The sequence below is a fragment of the Acomys minous genome (genome assembly GCF_964271855.1).
Source record: "Acomys minous genome assembly, chromosome: 14".
Classification (NCBI taxonomy): Eukaryota; Metazoa; Chordata; class Mammalia; order Rodentia; family Muridae; genus Acomys; species Acomys minous.
In genome coordinates this window covers 6,875,658-6,894,857 of record NC_140496.1, presented here as the reverse complement: position 1 = coordinate 6,894,857, position 19,200 = coordinate 6,875,658, and the positions used below count along the sequence as shown (strand labels likewise).

Below are 19,200 nucleotides of genomic sequence, written 5' to 3'. Positions count from 1 at the left end.
AGGTTCCCAGCACCCATACCACATGTTGTAACAGTGTCACTAAGTCTAGCTCCAGGGACCTGAGACCGTCTTCAGGCCTCCACGAGCACTGGCATGTACATTCATGTAAATAAAGCTAAAATACATGTCTAAAACTGAGGGACCAGAACACTGCAGGGAGCCAATGGACATACCCACATGTCGGAATATTTTACCATGAGCCCCATAGCACAAAGCTGGGCGGCAGAGAAGGCCAAGTGTTCCAATAGGTATAACCACGCCACAGCAGTTTCAAGTGACTACTGGGCTGTTGGTGACCTTCAGTTTGATGACACTTAGCCCATCATTTCTGTCATCTCCTTGTTCTGTAGAAGAAAGAAAACCTTAAGAGCACACAGCCCATTTTATTAGGACAGAAACACACATCCTACGGGTCCCCCATGTTCATGTCTTGTTCTAACCTTCCCTTGGTGTGGACAAAAGGCACCGTGAAGCCCTCAGACTGCCGACATTCAAGGCTCCACAGATGACAACCTCCGCAGGGGCCTCTCCTCACGTCTGCTCACAGGACAGCAGTGATGTTGAAGACATCCCTCAGCCTAATGCTTGGCCTGTGCCAAGCCTTGACCTGCATCATCAAAAAATGTTCTTGCCATGGCCTGGGCCACTCTGAACACCTTCTTCTCCTTTGCATCAGGCCCCACGTGGTCCCGGGCAAGCTTCAGCCAATGCTCTTCAGTCCGGGACAGGTAGTCTGCATACTGTTCCCCAGGCACCACCTCTGGATGCTGTGGATCTTTCCATCCCGGAAGGAAAAATTACAAAGAGCATACTCAGTCAGGAGGTTCATGGGGTCAGGGCAGGGCTGCACTGAGTGGTGGCCTACCCAGACCCACTCCAGACACAGCACTGCTAAAGCAGGCCTGCCTCAGAAGCAGCAGCCCAGAGCCGCCCATCACACCTGAGTACGGTTCTCACCTTCTCCCTCCTCAGCACTGTCCTCTGTGCTGTCCTCTTCCTGGTCGTCACCTCCCCCCTCTGCACCCTCTTCATCTGAGCTGCTATCCTCTTCTGAGTCTGTCTCCTCCAGCCACTCCTGTGATTCTGACAAAACAAAAGCAACACGGGGCTGTGGGTGCAGCCTGGGGGCCAGGGGAAGCACACGTGGTGGGAGCTGACACCATATCACAGAACCCCTTCTTCCACTCAGGGACTGTGACGAGAACCCCCAACTTTCCTATCGTGAAGCCTGGGATTAACGGGACAGCACATGCCTCTCAGGCCTCAGAGCAACCTAGGAGTGAGACCCTGTGGTGGGCACTGACTCCAGCCATACAGCCATCCTGCCATCCTGGCTGTGGGCAGCTGAGTGGAAGCTGCCTCTTCCTGGGCTCCTACAGCCCCAGTGATGCTCAGAAGACTGTGACAGACCCTCAATATGGGCAGAGCCTCTCCCTAAGGATGCAGGGTTAGTCTTGAATCTCAAAAAAGGGAATGATGGAACTGGGCATGGTGGGGCACACCTTTAACCCCGGAACTCGGAGGCAGAAGCAGGTGGGCCTAGTTGAGTTTGAGGCAGCCTGGTTTATATAGTGAGCTCCAGGTCAGCCAGAAATACAGTGAGGCTGTCAAAAAAGGACCAAGAGCAGTCTGGGATAAGATGAGGATGTCATGATTTCAGAGCAAAGATGGAGAGAGCTACCACCCCAGAGTGCCAGCCACCAAGGGCCAGCCAGTCCTGCCTGGTCTACACTGTCGCAGAAGATGAGAGGCATGCGCAGCAGCCTGACCCATGCACCAGTGGCTGTGCTGGCACCTACAACACATCGGTGGTGTGTGCCAGATGAGTCCCAGCCCCATACCCAGGTTATCCTCAGGGAAACCTGGCCCAGGGTCAACAAACAGCAAGGTTCCTTGCAGAAGACTCTCAGTCCATATGGGGCCTTGCCCACCCAGCTTACTTGGATCCATCTCCACCAAGGTTTTCCATTCTTCCATTTTATGAAGGTCAAGGCAGTAGAGGTCACTAAGGGTCACCTGGCGGTCACCAGCTTCAAACATGCCACCATAGACATAGAGCAGTCCATGCTTGACAGCCAGCATGGCATTGGAGCGTGGACATGGCTCCTGCCCAGTGCTGCTGGCCTCTGGAGCACTGTCTTCCGCCTTAGGTTGGGGTCGCAACACCAACCCAGAGGGAGCAAGCACTTGTTTAATGGTGATCACTGTTCCATCTTCGGCCACCACCTCTTTTATCACCTCCAGTGGCTCTGGGGCACTAGTCGCTCTGTTGTCCTCTTCAGTGGCACCTTCGTGCTCCTCTACTTTGCCCCGCCTCCGTTTCTTCTTCTCCGACTTAGGGCCCTGTTAACATAACTCAAGCTGCACTGTAGGGTAGGGACAGCCCTCCCTCTAACATGCCAATCAAAGGTTTGTGAGAAGGAGTGGAGCAGAGCAGCGTGAGAGCAGACACTCCAGAAATGGGGTGGCCGGCTAGGAACACACTCCTAGCCACACTGTAATGAGAGACAGTCATTCCTGGGTCCCACACTGGAAAGCACTCAGTAGGATGATGCCTGGCTAACATGTAGGTGGTGTGTGTCCGAGGCTAGTCTTCACAATTGTCATGTACAAAAGGGACACAGACTGCCACTCCTAGCCGACAGCAGGACTGGATGACAAGACGGTCAGCACTCCATACTGATACTTCAAGACCACACCCAGGCGTAGGGCCCTCAGACACCAGCACATCAAAGGTCTCCTGCCACTGGGGCCTCCTACAGGACATGTACTTTGTCTCCCTGGCCACTTGGCAGGGTACAGCTGAGTGGCTCTGCAGTAGCCTCTGTCGTTGGGCAGAATGCTATGTTTGCACAATGGCGTTTGCTGAGCTCTATTACAATATTCCAGCTATGACTACCTCCAGCCAACCAGAGTTAGCTCCCTCTTCTAGACACAAGCCCCACTCCATCCTGAGGCTGCAGTGGGTGTCTCTCACAGCAGCTCCTCAAGAACACATGGGGCCTAGGGGCCAAGAATCTAAAAATATGAGGCTAACATACACAATGGGGTTCAGTGCTCTTGACAATATCAGAGACACTGCGTGGCTAAGCTCCTCACAGGGGCCAACGTGCAAGGCTGCTTTCTACCAGAGACCCTTCCAAAAGGCTCAGCCCACAGCGGGTATGGGTGCTTCCTGTACTGTGAGTACTCACAACAGTTTACTTGAGCGGATGCCAGGGCTGCCTGGGGCCCTCCAGGACCTGCTGGTCTGTCTGCTCCAGGCAAGTCCTAGGCAGCTGCACTGACAGGAACAGTTAAAAAGGTGACTGGAAACCAGGGACAAACACAAGTAACAGCCAGTAACTGCCACAGAAAACTTGGCATGCTCATAGCATCTCAGCTCTGGGTCAAGAACTGCTAGGGAGTAGTAGCTGACATCAAGGAGCAGGGGCCACAAAATAAAAGGGGTCCCATGCCTACTCACCCAGCACCCGCACAGTAGATTACATGGGACTTCCCTAGGGAAGGGACAGGCAGGAGAGTGGGGAGGGGACAGGCAGGCAATCTGGAAGATTCAGGAGCCTAGGTTACCTTCAGCTGTGCTGCAAACCAGCGACTCCTGGCAGCATCGTAGACATACAGGTCACTGAAGAACAAGCCCTCCAGGCTCTCCTCCTCCTCCTCATCGCACACGCCCCCAAAGACCAGTATCTGATGATTTGGAGCCACGGCTACAGAAAAGCCAGACCTTGCAGTAGGCTTGACCCCTGAAGGGTTAACCCGGGTCCAGGTCCATTTGTCTGTGAGAGAAAACAGAGGCAGGGGGGACACTAAGGGCCAACCAAGGACACAGAGAAGCCTGGCGCCTGGGATGAGGGTACCTGCAAGTGTTTGAACTGTTTAAGCATGGAGCCTCCTTTTGTCCCCTATGGAGGAAGAGGAGATGCCAGTCAACAACCGTCAAGGTCCATCCTTCTCACAGCTCAGCTGTGGTATTGCCTGTGCCCAGACCCCACCTTCTAACGGAGTCTGGCACCGACAGAGCGAGCAGGTGTGGAGGTGTCATCTTGCTGGAGGAAGATAATGGGCTAAGACACACCGCACTGGGGTCCTGAGGCAGCCCACCCAGGCCAGCACTACCCCTCCTCTCCTCTCACTCTATGTTTTCTCAACAGGCACCAAATGCACTTGACAGTGCTGGGTACGTGGCCTGGTGTGACAGATGGAAAACATCTTACCACTACTTCTGGAACCATCCCCTCACTAAGAAGTGCTGGTGACCACGCAACTGGGTAGTGGCCAACAAGGCCACCCCTCTCCCAGCAGGGAGGACTCTGGTCACAAGTCAACTTAGCCTAACAGCAGGTGCGATGGGGAAGGGCGGAGACTAGAGCCAGGCAGGGAGCGAGTGAGGCCCACCATCTTTTAAGATTTACTTATCATTATTATGTCTACAGTGCTCTGCCTGTGTGTATGCCTGTAGGCCAGAAGAGGGCATCAGATCACATTACAGATGGCTGTGAGTCACCATGTGGTTGCTGGGGATTGAACTCAGAACCTTAGGAAGAACAAGTGGTGCTCTTAACCACTGAGCCATCTCTCCAGCCCCCACAGCCCACCATCTTTCACTGTGCAACCAGAGTGTGCCGCTCCTGACACAAAAACTCCCTTTTCCTGGGGCCTAGTTGCTGGGCACACAGGCTAGGGCCACACAGTCTAGCCTCCAAGTTTAAGGTTCCTGACAGCACTGACAAATGACCTCCCCAGCTCCTACCACTGCAGCATCTGCAGCCACCAAGGAAATGCTCGTGGACGAGTCAGTTCAGAGGCCTCCCTTGAAGAATGCTAGAGCAGGAGAGGGAGTGTGTCTGTGCAGGCACTAACCTCACCTCACGGCAGAAGTTCTCAAGGGCTGCAAAGCACACTGTCAACTCTGCAGCAGCCCTAGATCAGAACTGGCCTCAGGCCCAAAGCCCAGGCCACAGGCCCAGAAAACAGGATCCCAAATACTAGTAGTGTGTGTGTGCAGCACTGGGAAGAAAGGACAGTAAGGCGCAATCCCTTCCTTTCCACCCCTCACAGCACATCTAGCTGTACATGGTTTCCATGTCGTGGGGCTCTGAGAATGCATGCACAGGGCCCTTCCCGAAAGTGCTCTCCCAACCTTACCTCTCAGCATGAAGGCTACACCTGAGAATGACACAGATGACTAAGTGGCCTGGGCTCCTGCTGGGCTCCATAGTACAAGGGCTCATGCATGTCACACAAAGTACCTTGGCCCAAACACTCCAGAGAAAAAGCCCTTGGTCTAGATGGGCTACAGGAAACTCAGTGCAGTTCCCACTTTGATAGCAGGGACACGCAGGCTTTGCTTCCGCCCAAGAGCTAAATGCAACCCACCGCAAGGACACCGCCCAGCCACAGTCTCAAGGCACAGCAGTACCTTCTCCCCCTTCCTCAGGCTTCAGCAGGAACATGTCTGAGTGCTGGGTGCCTTTGTCCACATCTTTCTTGACTCTCTGGGGGAAAAAAAAAGTAGTTCTAAGGACCAGCCCAGTTGTAGCAGTGCTTTAGTTGCTGTAGCTCCATGGAGCACCCAGGTACAGCTGACATTAAAGCCACCACCAATGACCTGAAATGTGCTCTGCCACAGGATTCCTGTTTATCCGCAGGTCTGCACACTTTAGCCACATCTCACTCCAACTCCTATGAGCTGTCTACCTTTCAGGTGGCAAACTGCATTGGTGCTGTGTGGAAAGCAGCATGCCACTACAACTTACAGACCTCCTGGAGCCTTGAAACCCACAGAACCAGGACCTTGGCCCTGAGCTTCCAACAGTGATGCTGACTGGCTGCTGTTGGCCCTGAGGGCATGGCACACACACTGCCTAGTCGGCACCCTAGGACCCAGACAGCTGCCTGGCAAGATGCTCACCCTGAGGAAGACGTCAGTCCACTTAAGTGTCTTCCTGGTATCTACGTTCTTCACCTGCTGTTGTATCTTTGCATTTACAGAAAGGCTGAGAGGCAGCACAGAACCCCTGTTCCGGCAGCTGCTGCTGCGTGTTCCGCCCAGGTGCATGCAGAAGCTACACTGAGCAGGGGACCAACCAGTCCACGCATTCCTCATTTTCCCTTCTGCTGCTTCTCTCCACCAGGGTGCCACTCAGGTCCCGCATGTCCTGCAGGCTGCCAAAGCTCGGGCCTATCAGCCCTGCTCCTTTCCATCTGTGCTGTCCAGGGTGCGGCAGGAATGGCAGGTAGAAGGTTAGGGGGCACCGGGGGCACTGTCCCTAGAGACCAAATGCTGGTGTTCGGGTGTTTTTGTGCAAGTCTGACCTCTGGCCTCTGAGCTCTCCCCTATCAGGCATGAATCGTGCATGTCCAATCCTGGATTTTCAGCCTCTAAGCCTATTTTATAGCCAAGTGTGCCTTCAGCGTCTAGGAGGGCCGAAACAAATAATCTCTTTTCTTTATAAGTCCCCAGTCTGTAGTATCTTACTGCACTATCAGAAAAAGGGTGGCCACATGTCCCACAGCACTATTGGGCGCGCTCATCTACCGAGGCTTGATGTGCACCATGAGTGCACTCAACTGCTGAGAATAAATTTACGAGAACGCTACCTGCAGGTATGGGAACTCCACCTGCAGCACTCAAGAGCTTCCCAAGGGAGCCAGGGTGTGAAAGGAGAGGTGGGACAACAGCAGGGTGACAAAGTTTAAGCATGGCTGCAGAAGGTGCAGGGAGAGGAGGGCATAAATGTGGCTTAGCCAAAACTCAGGGTACAAGAAATCCTTTACAGAAACCCACTACTGGAGCCGGGTGTGGTGGCGCACGCCTTTAATCCCAGCGCTTAGGAGGCAGAGGCAGGCGGATCTCTGTGAGTTCCAGGCCAGCCTGGTCTACAAATGGAGTTCAAGGCCAGGCAGAGCAGTTAGAGAGAGAAGCCCTGTCTTGGGAGAAAGGAAAAGGGAGTGCATTAAAGCAGAGGAGCACAGTGGGAGCCGTCAGGGAGAAGGAGCTGGGGATCTGGAGGAGCTTGGTGGGACATAATTTAGATTCATTGAAAAAGTACGAAGTTATCAAAACAATAAATAAAAGATATTCTTAAATTAAAAAAAGAGAAGCAATGAACTGAAAGTGAAGAATGCAAGCGCTAATAAGGCAGAAAGGCCTATGTGGGGGCCTGGCAGGAAGAACGGACACACTATATGAGTGCCGCAGCTGGGTGTGTTCACTGACGGTCCTGTGACAGTCAACACTGACTCCCCACACTCACTCCAAGGACACACCAAATGCACATGCATACTCACTCACACTTGGAGATAACCCTGCATTTTCTTTCAACTATACAAAAGAACTACACCAAAGACAGGGACACAGACACAGATGTGTAAACACATGATCACACAAATATGCTAAAACACAGCATGCAGGCTTCACTTAAAAAGTTCAGGTTAACTATGTATTTGAGAATTTTTGGAACATAAAAGATTTTATTTTAAAAGATTTATTTATTTATTATGTATACAGTGCTCTGCCTGCATGACAGAAGAGGGCACCAGATCTCATTATAGATGGTTGTGAGTCACCATGTGGTTGCTGAGAATAGAACTCAGGACCTCTGGAAGAGCAGCCAGTGCTCTTAACCACTAAGCCATCTCTCCAGCCCACATAAAGGATTTTAAAGAAAATGAGACAGTAATCCTATCTCTAATTTATGGCAATGTCAGGACTGGCAAGGTACCAACGAGGAGCAGGGCAAGTGTGTCGCCAGCACCTGCAGACACACGCACTCCATAAGCCAGCACCTGCAGACACACGCACTCCATAAGCCAGCACCTGCAGACACACGCACTCCATAAGCTAGCACCTGCAGACACACACACTCTGTAAGCCAGCACCTGCAGACACACATATTCCATAAGCCAGCACCTGCAGACACACGCACTCCATAACCCAGCACCTGCAGACACACGCACTCCATAAGCCAGCAGGAGACTCCTGAGATCTGGCTTGGGAACACTGCAGTCGTTATGACGTCTACAGAATCAATACAGACTGCTCACACAGCAGTACTCTTTGGAGGTTGGCTTGACATGACCTAAGCCGGCAACCTCAGCACACACATAAAAGCAGTCAGGGCTTGGAAAATGGTATCTATAGTCCAAGAGGCCCAACCAACTGGCAGCTCTATGTCCCATGAGAGACTGTCTCAAAACAATGTGGTGGAGAGCAACTGAAGAAGGATGCCTGATTTAACCTCTGACGCACGCACGCACGCACGCACGCACGCACGCACGCACGCACGCACGCACGCACGCACGCACCCATCTCTAGCCAGGCAGTAGCAAAACACATCTTTAATCCCAGCACTCGGGAAGCAGAGGCAGACTGATCTCTGTGAGTTTGAGGCTAGCCTGGCCTACAGAATGAGTTCCAGGACAGCCAAAAGTACACAGAGAAACCTTGTCTCAAAAAACAAAAACAAACAAGACTCCGTATTTTACAGAGGCGCAGATCCACACCAATGCACTAGGCAGGAGCTCCTCTTACTGCCCAGCACTGCAGCCCTTACCTGCTTGGAGTAGCCCCCATAGATGGCTATGCCGCCCTGGGGGGTGACAGCCATCAGACAGCCTGACCTGGGCGTGGGCCCAGGGCCTGATGGAGACAGCTTGCTCCACAGGAAGGTATCCAGGCTGAAAGTGTACACATCACTGTAGTAAATGTAGTCCCTGGTAAGAGAAAAGGGCACAGGTCACCACAGAGATGACAGGAAAAGGCAGGAAGGCAAACTTATGTTTCATTCAGTCACCTCTCCAAGTCTAAATCCAAACAGAGGGCAGCAGATCCTGAATTTACAAAAAAATCAAAAGCAACTCCAGCCACAGTCACAGGGCAGTGTACGTGAAAGTTGTCCGTTTCCTACCCCAGTACAACTGCCCTGCTCGAGAGGTATGTTCCAGCTAAGGACTAACAGCAAGTCTAACAGACCACAGGACTGAGGACTGACAGCTTGGTAAGAACTAAGGCAGGGATGGGCAGGACAGAGCATCCCTTGAGCCACAGGACAGAGACAGAGCCTTCACACCCACCACCCGAGCTGGACAGGGAAGTTCCACCTAATGATGCTCACTCAGCAGAGAGGGCTCTTGAAAACAAAATAGGGAGGCTCGCCATTCTGGGTGGCTGCCATAGAACAGACATTGCCCTCCAGCTGTGAGAAGAGCTAAACTTCACAAAGCAGAGCGACTGCAGGGTGGGACAGCCATTACTCCACACCGTGCAGCTGAATAGTCCAAGCCAGGGGCTTTAAAAAGCCACTGTGAGCCCTAAAGGCTGTAGTGGAAGAGCTGGCAAAGGGCTGGCTGCTAAGAAGCCATGGGAACTGCTGGCTGCCCCTCAAACTCACAAGCTCTCTGGAAGACACATGGAGGATGGGAGACTCCAGGATTCTAGAAGAATCCAGTCTTTTCAGGCTTCAAACTACAACTTTCAGTAAAAGAAAAAAGTCTGTGCCGGGCGTGGTGATGCACGCCTTTAATCCCAGCATTTGGGAGGCAGAGGCAGACAGACTGCTGTGAGTTCGAGGCCAGCCTGGTCTACAACGTGAGTCTAGGAAAGCCAGGGCCATACAGAGAAATCTTGTCTCAAAAAACCAAAAAGAAAAAAGAGAAAAGTCTGCTCTGAAGTGAAGACAGAGAGCAACTGTCTCAAGGAAAACGCAGAGTGCTGGCATTTAAAAGTCAAGCTAATTTAATACAGAAGGTGACTGCATTCACTGTAGGGCTGCCATTTTGTCTGCTTCCTAAATAGGTTTGTATTTTAAAAAGACTTTTTTTCACTCATGTGTGTATGTCTATGTAGGCACACAGGAGCTCTCTAGGGCATTAGACACCCTCAAGGTGAAATTCCAGGCAGCTGTGAGCCACCAGACATGAGTGCTGGGAGCTGAGCTCAGGTCTCCTGGAGGAGCAGCAAGTGCTCTTACCTAGTGAGCCAGGTCTCTGGTCCCTTGAAGAGTCTTAAATAAAATAACTAAGTTTTGAAAAAAGTTCTAATTTTAAAATGACAGGCAAAAAACCAACCAGCCAAACAAAGCCCACTGTGAAACAGTGACCAGCAATCTGCACACAGTAGGATCTGACGTCATGTAAGGACAAACCCATGATTTCCTCACTGCTTTATGTGGCTGCTAAGCTGTGTGCCCAGGAAGTTAGTGATCGGACAGTGTTTCTGTGCATAACCAGAATGTCTGGCCCATGCAACCTCTACCCTGTGCTCCAGAAGAAACCCAATCTGCTGTACCAACCTCGTGCTTTCATGAAAGCCACCAAAAAGAATTAACTGTCGCTTCCAGGCCACCATCCGATGCCCACTCCGACCTGAGGGACCTCCTGTTGATCTAAAATGAAGAGGAATTTTTTTAAAAAATTAAATATTTCTGTGGGTTTTAAAAAAATATTAATCTGTTGATTTATTTTTTTTAATATTTATTTGTATTTTATGTGTGTGGGTGTTTAGCTCACATGTGGGTTTGTGTACTATGTGGGTGCCCAGAAGCCAGAAGAGGACATCAGATCCCTTGAGACTGGAGTTATAGAAAGTGTAAGCAGCCATGTGGGTGCTGGTGCTGGGAATTGAACCCTGGTCCTCTGGAAGAGCAACCTGTGCTCTGGACCACAAAGGCGCATCTTCAGTCCGTGATTTCCATTTTCAGTGCTTTCATTATCTCTTCAAATGACCAGAATCAGCTTGACAATCCTGCCCGGTGCTATAGCACTTCTGAGGGGCAAGATCACCTCCCAGGGATGTGTAAGAGCCTGGGTTCAGTTCCCAGATAGAAAGGCCTTCCAAAATAGCAGAAATCAATCTCTGACTTGGAATAAATGTCTTTTAGGTAAATATAATCGGTTAGATTCTGTCAAATAAATAACTTCAAAACACACTATTAAAAAACATCCCAGCCGGGCGTGGTGGCGCACGCCTTTAATCCCAGCACTCGGGAGGCAGAGGCAGGCTCTGAGTTCGAGGCCAGCCTGGTCTACAAAGTGAGTCCAGGACAGCCAAGGCTAACACAGAGAGACCCTGTCTCGAAAAACCAGAAAAAAATAAAAATAAAAGAAGCCAGGCATGGTGGCCCACAGCTTTAATCCCAGCACTGAGAAGATAGAGTCAGGCAAATCTCTGTGAGCCGAGGCCAGCCTAGGATACATAGTAAGATATTAATCATAATATATAAGTGTAAATTATATATTATTAAGTATAGATGTTAATTATTGTTGTTTGTTTGCAGATGGTCTACAGTCCCAATACTGGGAAACAGAAGAGGCCCAACCTACTGGCAAGCTCTATGTCCCATGAGAGACTGTCTCAGACACTACAATGGAGAGCACTGAGGAAGACACCAAACACTGACCTCTAGCATCCACACCCACATCATCCACACCCCACACACCAGACAAATAATAGGGCAAGATTATAAACTTCCCCAGTTGCCAAGTGGGAATTCCATTTTATTCTATCAGTCATTTTTTTAAAGAATCAGATTGAGATATCTCCTATCATAGCAAAATGCTGAAAGAATGGAAGACAGAGGCAGGCTATAAACACATTACATAATACGTAATCTGGTATTTGGAACAGTTGTATTACTGTCTTCTGCACGCCTCAGGATTTCTCCAGTGAACACACATCACTGTGAAAAGGGGATGTGGAAAGAGGGAGGATGGAGAGGGGCCTGGGGAGGGGCGCTGGCTAGCAGAGGAAGGCCACAGCATGGCCAGCAAGGTTTACTGCAGCCTGCTCTTTAAGACCCTCAGGGGTTAGGAGCCTCCTGTCCTACATGAAAACCAGTGCCCCAGTCCCTCGGTGCAGTGCTCTCACCAGGCCCTCCCACTGCTCCCAAGCAGAATGGAAAATTCCACCAACAGGGTTTTCTGTAAAAATCCCACCAACTGGGGGCTGGAGAGATGGCTCAGGGGTTAAAGGCACTAATTGCTCTTCTAGAAGAGCAGAGCTCGGTTTCTAGCACCCCCTGCCCCCCAGGCGGTTCACAACTATCTGGAACTCCTGCACTTTGAGGATCTGAAACCCTTTTCTGGCTTCCACAGGCACCTGAATCCACATTCCTGCCCCATACACAACAAATAAAATGAAACTTAAGCAAGCGCGCGCGCGCGCACACACACACACACACACACACACACACACACACACACAGCAAGACTCCTACCAAATGCATCCACACAGAATCTTAATGCTGAAAGGATCCTGCCCCAAACCCACCCTTCACACTCAAGACACAGCACACGGGGGCTGCTGGGGTCCTCCCTAGCTCAACTCAGGGCGCCACTACGCTCTTCCCAGAGCCAACATCTCTGTTAACACACTCACCATGGCCAGCACACTTGCCTATAGGAAGTCAGCCAGAAGCCATCAGTACCTTCTCCAGACTCCAGTCTCCAGACTCATCCTTCAGGCGCCCCTTTGGGTGGTCTTACCTCACACCAATGCACCCTTCTACTCTAGCAGGGAGGGCAGCTTTACCCTTTACCCTTCAAGTCCCCTTCGCTCTTATTATAACCGGGGCAGGAAAACCTCACTATATTGGGGAATACACAGCTTATCAACCGATTTATTTGCCTTCTCCTTGCTCTGTACGACTTGTAACTTAGTCAGCATGTTCAAATGCCAAGATTAAAAGCAGCAAACATCAGGCCAGGCAGGATGGTGCACACCTTTCATCTCAGCACGCAGGAGGCAGAGGCAGGCTGATCCCTGTGGGTTCGAGGCCAACCTGGTCTACAGAGGAAGTTCCAGGATTGCCAGGGCTACACAGAGAAACCCTGTCTCAAAAAACAAACAAACAAAAAAAGCAAACATCAGTTTCCAGGCTCAGAAGAGCCAGTCTGGGGCACAGCATCACACAGCATGCAGGCTTCCTGAGACCAAGAGGAGCCTCTGGACCAGGCTGCAGAGGGGGCCTTGAATGCGCACATAAGGAAAAGACCTTATTGGCCACATCCCAGGATTGAAAGGACAGCACAGCCATGTTCTGCAGCCACAAGTACAAGAAAGAAGCTGACTGTTGTGTCTGGAGGCCAAGCTCCCCATCATGTGCGGAGTCTGGAGAAGGTGCTCACTGTACACCTGGGCCAGCGCATTCACACACCTAATTCTACTACCCGGCACACATGAAAGAGACTGGGCATTCCCAGTGCTGCCAGTGACATTGTCAAGGACACTGTCAAGCTAGCTATCTATGACCCAAGAACCATGGAGGTTTAGGACTGGCCCCTAACAGCTTCAAAGGTCCCATGATACCTTCTAGAAAAATAAAGCTATTTTCTCAAGAGCCCATTTATATCCCAAACTCCAATAGGCTCTTTGATTGCCGTCAATCCTAAATATGGAGTTAAAAAAATTAGCCTGCCCCACTCATCCAGAAGCCTATGTATAGCACAAAGACACAAATGCAATGGTGTGGGTGCCAGGCTCTTAGCTCTTCTGGGCTATGCGCGGAATGGTATTCCCACAGGGCGTGCTGCCAGCCAGCATCACCAACTCCACCACCCAGCCACTGTGGGGTGTTCAGGGAGAATGTCCATGACTCAGACGCCAGAGCACTCGACACTTGTGCTGAGTTATGGTCATGCTCCTACTCACCAGTACCCACCGTCCAGGGCCATGCCAAGCTCAGCAAAGGGCTCAAGTTCAAGGTCACAGTGCCCATCAATGAACAGAAACACTGCCCACTCCCATGGTGTAGTCACCGCATGGCAGCATACCCTCTCTCTCACAGTGCACTTTCGGCATGCAGATACCCCACCATACTCGGCTGTTTGCCCAAGGGAAGTCATGGTCAGGTCAGAAGCCACCCTCTCACAGCCCAGATCACCCTTTAGCGTTCCTGCAAGTTAGTCACTTTGCCTGCATGGCACTTGCTCCTTCCTGGCACTCAGTGATGCATCATGGGTCCCTATCTGACTGCTGTTTGTTAGGTTCTCAGGCACCACTCTTCAGAAAACCTCATACTGCTGCAGAGCCAAGAGGTAGGCAGGTCTTGGGGCACCCAGCCTGCCTGCCACCGTAAAAGGGGTCCGAGGCCCTCCATTCCCGGGAACAGGGTCTTTAGACGCCTCCACGGTATAACCGGTGTTAGCACTCTTGAAGTAACTTCAGCAAGTGCACCAGTCAGCCAAGCTAGACTTAGAATATCCAGCCTGTTGCTGCCCTCTCTACAGGGGAAAAGAAACAGACTTCTCAGGCAAAGCCATGCAACACCAGACTCTGAGACCCGCCATCGTCACCACAGTGCCGGCTGCAGCCAGCCTCTCCTCCATAGTGGCCTAAGCATGCTTCTGCTCCCGGTAACAAGTACAGACTAAACACTGGCTCCCTGCTCAAACAGCACACTCAGACCAGACACTCTTTTCACTAACTTTTCTTCATTATATACTGAAGGCATATGAAATTTAATGTCAACAAAAGTGTAGAAATAACTCAAACGTCTGTCAACAGATGAACGGATCACTGGGCTGTGGAATAAAACACTGGCACGAACTACAACACGGTGAACTTGAAAATCTCACGCTGCATCAACGGCCAGACACTAAAGGCCACGTACGGTGGTTTGAGGAGGTTTGGCCACGTGGACTCATGTGTTTGAATGCTTAGCCCATAGACAGTGGCACTTAGGAGGTGTGGCTTTGCTGGAGTAGTTGTGGCCTTGTTGCTGTGGGGTGCCTAGGCTTAAGCTCCACCCAGTGTGGAATTCCAGCCTCCTCCTGCCCTAGTTTTGGATCAAGATGTAGAACTCCTCCAGCACCATGGCTGCCTGCACGCTGCCATGATGGCAATGGACTAGCCTGCAGCTGTAGGCCAGCCTAAGTTAGAGCGTCCTTTATCAGAGTTGCTGTGACCACGGTGTCTCTCTGCAGCACACCAACACCACAGTATTTCAGAATTCCATCCACAGCCACAAGAGGCAAACTCAAAGTGGAGACTGGGGGACTGAGGAATGGAGAAGTTTCTTTAGCCTGAGAGAGCAGTATTGCTTTGTACAAGTGAACGTGCTAAGAACCACTCAATTATACACCTTACGAGTGTGTGTGTGTGTGAGTGGGAGTGTTGCACATGTGTGTACTTGAGCCTTTGGGTGCACACGTGGAAAACAAAGGCATCTTCCTCACTATCCATTCTTCTATGGAGACAGTGTCCTCCGGACAGGACTTTCTGTTCCAGCGCCCCTGCTGGGCGGCAGCCCCAGGACTCTCCTGTCTGCAATGCATGCACCGTGCCTGGCTTTTACGTGAGTGGTGGGGTCTGCACTCAAGGTTCTCATGCTTGAGCGCTGAGAGGGCTGCTCTTGACCGCACCTGGAGCTAACTAAAACCCAAGCTGTGGAGTACATCTGTGAGGGGTTTTGTTGCTGTCCTTTCTTGAGACAGGGTTTCTCTGTAGCTATGGCTGTCCTGGAACTCTGTAGACCAGGCTGATCTCACACTCACAGAGATTCACCTGTCTCTGCCTCTGCCTTCCGAGTGCTAGGATCAAAGGTGCACTGATGCTCTGCCAGGCTCCTGTGACAATGGAGATTGTCCCTAGGAGTCAGCAGTGTTATTTCTCTTCTAGACTTCAAATGCTATGACGTAAGTGACTTCCTGTGTGAGTGTCCAGTGACTGTCAACAGCTACTGACATGCACTAGGCTGCTGGGTAGTGCCGACTGGAACTGGAGCAGGAATATGCTTGCCAGCCAAGCCAGAGCCGAAGAGGCACGCGCTCGCGTAACGCAGTGTAAGCCTCCGCCTGCCACAGCTGGGCTGAAGGACAGAACACGTTCACATAGTGAAATATTTTACAGTAGCAAGCAAACTCCTGCCACAGGCACTAGAGTCCAGTCTCTCAGAACCAGTGCACAGGGAAAGATGGGTCCAAAGCAGAGCAGAGGCTTGGTGGACAGAGGGAGCAGGTACAGGGCACACAGGCTTCTCACATGACCGGACACAGACTGAGCGACTGGCAATCTCCTGGGCTTTGTGACTGGACTCTCCATCACGGAACCCATGCTGGGATGGGAGGCAGCTCTGGAAGCAAGCTCGGAGAAAGGCGCTTCGGGGTAGAGAAATGGCTTGCTGGTTAAGAGCATGGGTGACTCTGAAACCCATCACCTACATGCACCACACAATTGTAGCTCCAGTCCTAGGGGACCTGATGCCTTCTTCTGGCCTCCTCAGGCACTAGCTACCCACAGGGTGCCCAGACACAAACACAGGCAAAACACCCACACATAAAAGAAATGAAACTTTTATCTTTAAAATGGCATCATCTTTTTTCAGATGTCACCCAGGCCATTGGTTCCTTTCTTGGTATCAATCTTACTCAACCTCAATTCCCTTGACTGTGAAACTTACTCCCCAAAGGAATCAAAATATGCACTAAAATCAAATGCACTGTCCAGGACAAACATACCCTAGAAACGGCAAAGAGGCAAATGGTGCCCACTCTGGCTGGAGGGCCTTTCCTTTTCTTTACATCAATTTAAAAATGACAGAAGCTGGACAGTGGTGGTGCTCGCCTTTAAGCAGGCAGATCTCCATGAGTTTGAGGCCAGGCTGGTCTAAAGCTAAGTGGAGACATGAGCCCTTCCACTGAGGTCCTCAAACACACTGTTCTTATGCACTTCATCAGGGCTGTACACTCTAAGTCAGGCTCGAATCAACACAAGGGGTGTGACATCACAGACCCCTGACACAGTGACACTGATTAGAGACTGAAAGCAACTACTAGGCATGCACACACCACGGCAAGGTTGGACAGTGCTCACCCTTGACTTCCTCCAAGGACAGATCTGACTGGGAAGGCAGAACAGACACAGACACACAGAAAAGGGACTGGGATGTGTGGTGGAGAAACCACAGGCTCTGGCAGCTCAGAGTGCTGGTTAAGTAGAGGGAAGCAGGGAGGCGGGGCTACTGCACACAGCTGAGTGAGAGGGAAGCAGGGAAGCAGGCTTTGTGTTGACAGCTGGATCAAGGAGACTGGTTTAGCTAACCTCAACAGGAGCAGTCTTGTAGATACTGGGGAAGAAAGCTGTGGTGGGACATTTGACCTGGCTCTGCATGTATCTACAATGCACATTTCACTGAGGACTCTGGGCTTCCTAAAGGGGCCAAGAATGACTTGAAAACACCCATTACATCTAGAGAGGAGGCAAGTGATTCAAAGCACATCCTGCTGGGTCTCTAACAGCACACTCTCCCTGATAAAGCCTGAGGTCACACTGAGCCTGAAACTATCGGCAGAGGCTCCTCTAACAGTGACGTGGACAAAAACAAAAGCATGAAGCACATGAATAAGCACCTAGCCAGGCACCTGCTGCGAGTTTGTAGCTGAAACTGAGGGTTACAAACGGCAGCTGAGTTCTGGGTCGTCAGTGGCACGACACTGTAGAGCAGCAGGCAGGGGCAGGAGGATCAGGAGTTACAGGCACCTGAGCGTGGCCTCCAGCGACAGCCAACCCCTTCCAGTGAGAGTCCTGGTCCCTGCCTAATTCTGGTTTACTGCAGAAAGGACAGTACCTTACACTGTGGCACACACACTTCTGCCAACAGGGTTTGGCAACACCCAGAGAGGAAGAAGTCAGGAAGTCTGCAGGCAACCGGCCACTGTACCAGGTCCCTCACCACAGCGATTCATTCAGACACAGTAAGACAGCGCAGACGCGGTGGTAGCGCACAGCAGAGGGGAGCCTCAGGGACCAGCACTGCAAGCCTGGCTCTCCTGAGAACCATGGAGGTCCCCCCTCCCCTGACCAGCCCTCCCAGTTACATCTCCACCTGTCTGACACGGGGCCACTTCCTGGCCCTAGCATGACAGACCTCTATCAGGATCAGCTTTACTTGCAGCAGGCCTAAAGCCCAGAGGAGCTGCACCATGGGGGTGACTCAGGCCCACACAGCGCGCACTGCTCACCACCCCAAACAACGCCTTCACCAAAGCCCTCCTCCCACCACCCAGGCCAGCCCTCTGCAGCCTCCTAGTCCCACCCACAACTCAAACTCGGTCAGGACACAAGCTGAGGTCGGCACTCAAGCTCCTACCCAGAACCTTACCGAATCTGTTCCCAGGTCCTGGTGGCCAAGTGCAGGACCCAGAGGTCCTTGTAGTGGTAGAACTGTTCACCATCAGGAGACGCAAACTCCCCACCGAAGATCCACAGCTGCCCGCCACCCTGTGGTACCACCACAGCCTGTTAGACAAGGCACACAGATTAGGTGAGTCACAAGACAGCACAGCCGGCCTGAGCATGGCCAGCAGCAGCAGCACCACCCACCCGGAATCTCAGGGACTCCCTCAGCCATTGTCTCCTGCCTCCAAGGGGAAGCTTCTCGAACAGACTTTCCCAGGCATATTAATTATACTCAAAGACCTAACACACCCATGTTTCCCTAAACTGTAAGACAAACATCTACTTACATTACTTACATTCAAACAACACCCTGTCCCATTAAATGAGCAGTTACAACAACTTCACATGCTATCAATGAGCAAATATCACTGTTGTTTATAAAATAATTACAAGGACGCATTTTGGCACTGTTTTACTGTTAGTTATGTACAGGTGTATGTGAGGTATATGCATGTGTGAGTGTGAGGTGTAAACACACGTGTGAGTTGTATGTAAGGAATATGCAACTGTGTGGTGTATATGCACGTGTGTGAGAATGTGAGATATATGTGTGTGTGTGCAGATATGCACATGTGTGGACTGAGGTATGTAGACATGTACATAAGGCACATTCACCTGTGTGAGATGTATGCATACATGTATGAGTGAATGAGATGTATGCACATGTGTATGAGTGTATTGAGCTTGTATATACATACATGTGTGTCAGTGTAAGGTGTATGCATATGCATGTGTATGGATGTGAGAGGTACGTGGCATATGTGTAAAGCATATGTGTGAATGTGAGGTATGTGGACATGAATGTGAAATTTATGCAGCTGTGTGAGGTATATGTACAAGGGGACACATATGTCAGCCTATGTGTTGGTGCTGAGGTAGGAAGAGGCTGAGTCCCCTGTTCTATCACTCTCTCCCTTATTCTCCTCAGGACGAGGTTTCCGAGCCTGGACTAGGCTGGTGTACAAGCTCCAGAGACCCTCCCGTCTCTACCCCTGCCAGTGCTGGAGTTACGGGGGTGT

The 19,200-nt window shown here is 51.2% G+C and overlaps 1 protein-coding gene across 2 annotated transcripts in view; it reads right to left on the bottom strand.

Moving 5' to 3' along the window:
* Positions 1 to 363: 363 nt before the first annotated feature.
* Positions 364 to 19,200, bottom strand: part of KLHDC4 (kelch domain containing 4) — a 29,476-nt gene continuing 10,639 nt past the window's right edge. For both annotated transcript variants that reach the window (XM_084756446.1, XM_084756447.1), the window contains 8 exons: positions 18,105 to 18,241; positions 10,299 to 10,391; positions 8,562 to 8,721; positions 5,426 to 5,501; positions 3,574 to 3,782; positions 1,941 to 2,343; positions 958 to 1,083; positions 364 to 775 (listed from right to left, as the gene is read on the bottom strand). In XM_084756446.1, the coding sequence (XP_084612572.1) occupies positions 579 to 775; positions 958 to 1,083; positions 1,941 to 2,343; positions 3,574 to 3,782; positions 5,426 to 5,501; positions 8,562 to 8,721; positions 10,299 to 10,391; positions 18,105 to 18,241 (1,401 nt within the window). In that variant the 3' untranslated portion in view covers positions 364 to 578. The remainder of the gene's footprint in view (positions 776 to 957; positions 1,084 to 1,940; positions 2,344 to 3,573; positions 3,783 to 5,425; positions 5,502 to 8,561; positions 8,722 to 10,298; positions 10,392 to 18,104; positions 18,242 to 19,200) is intronic.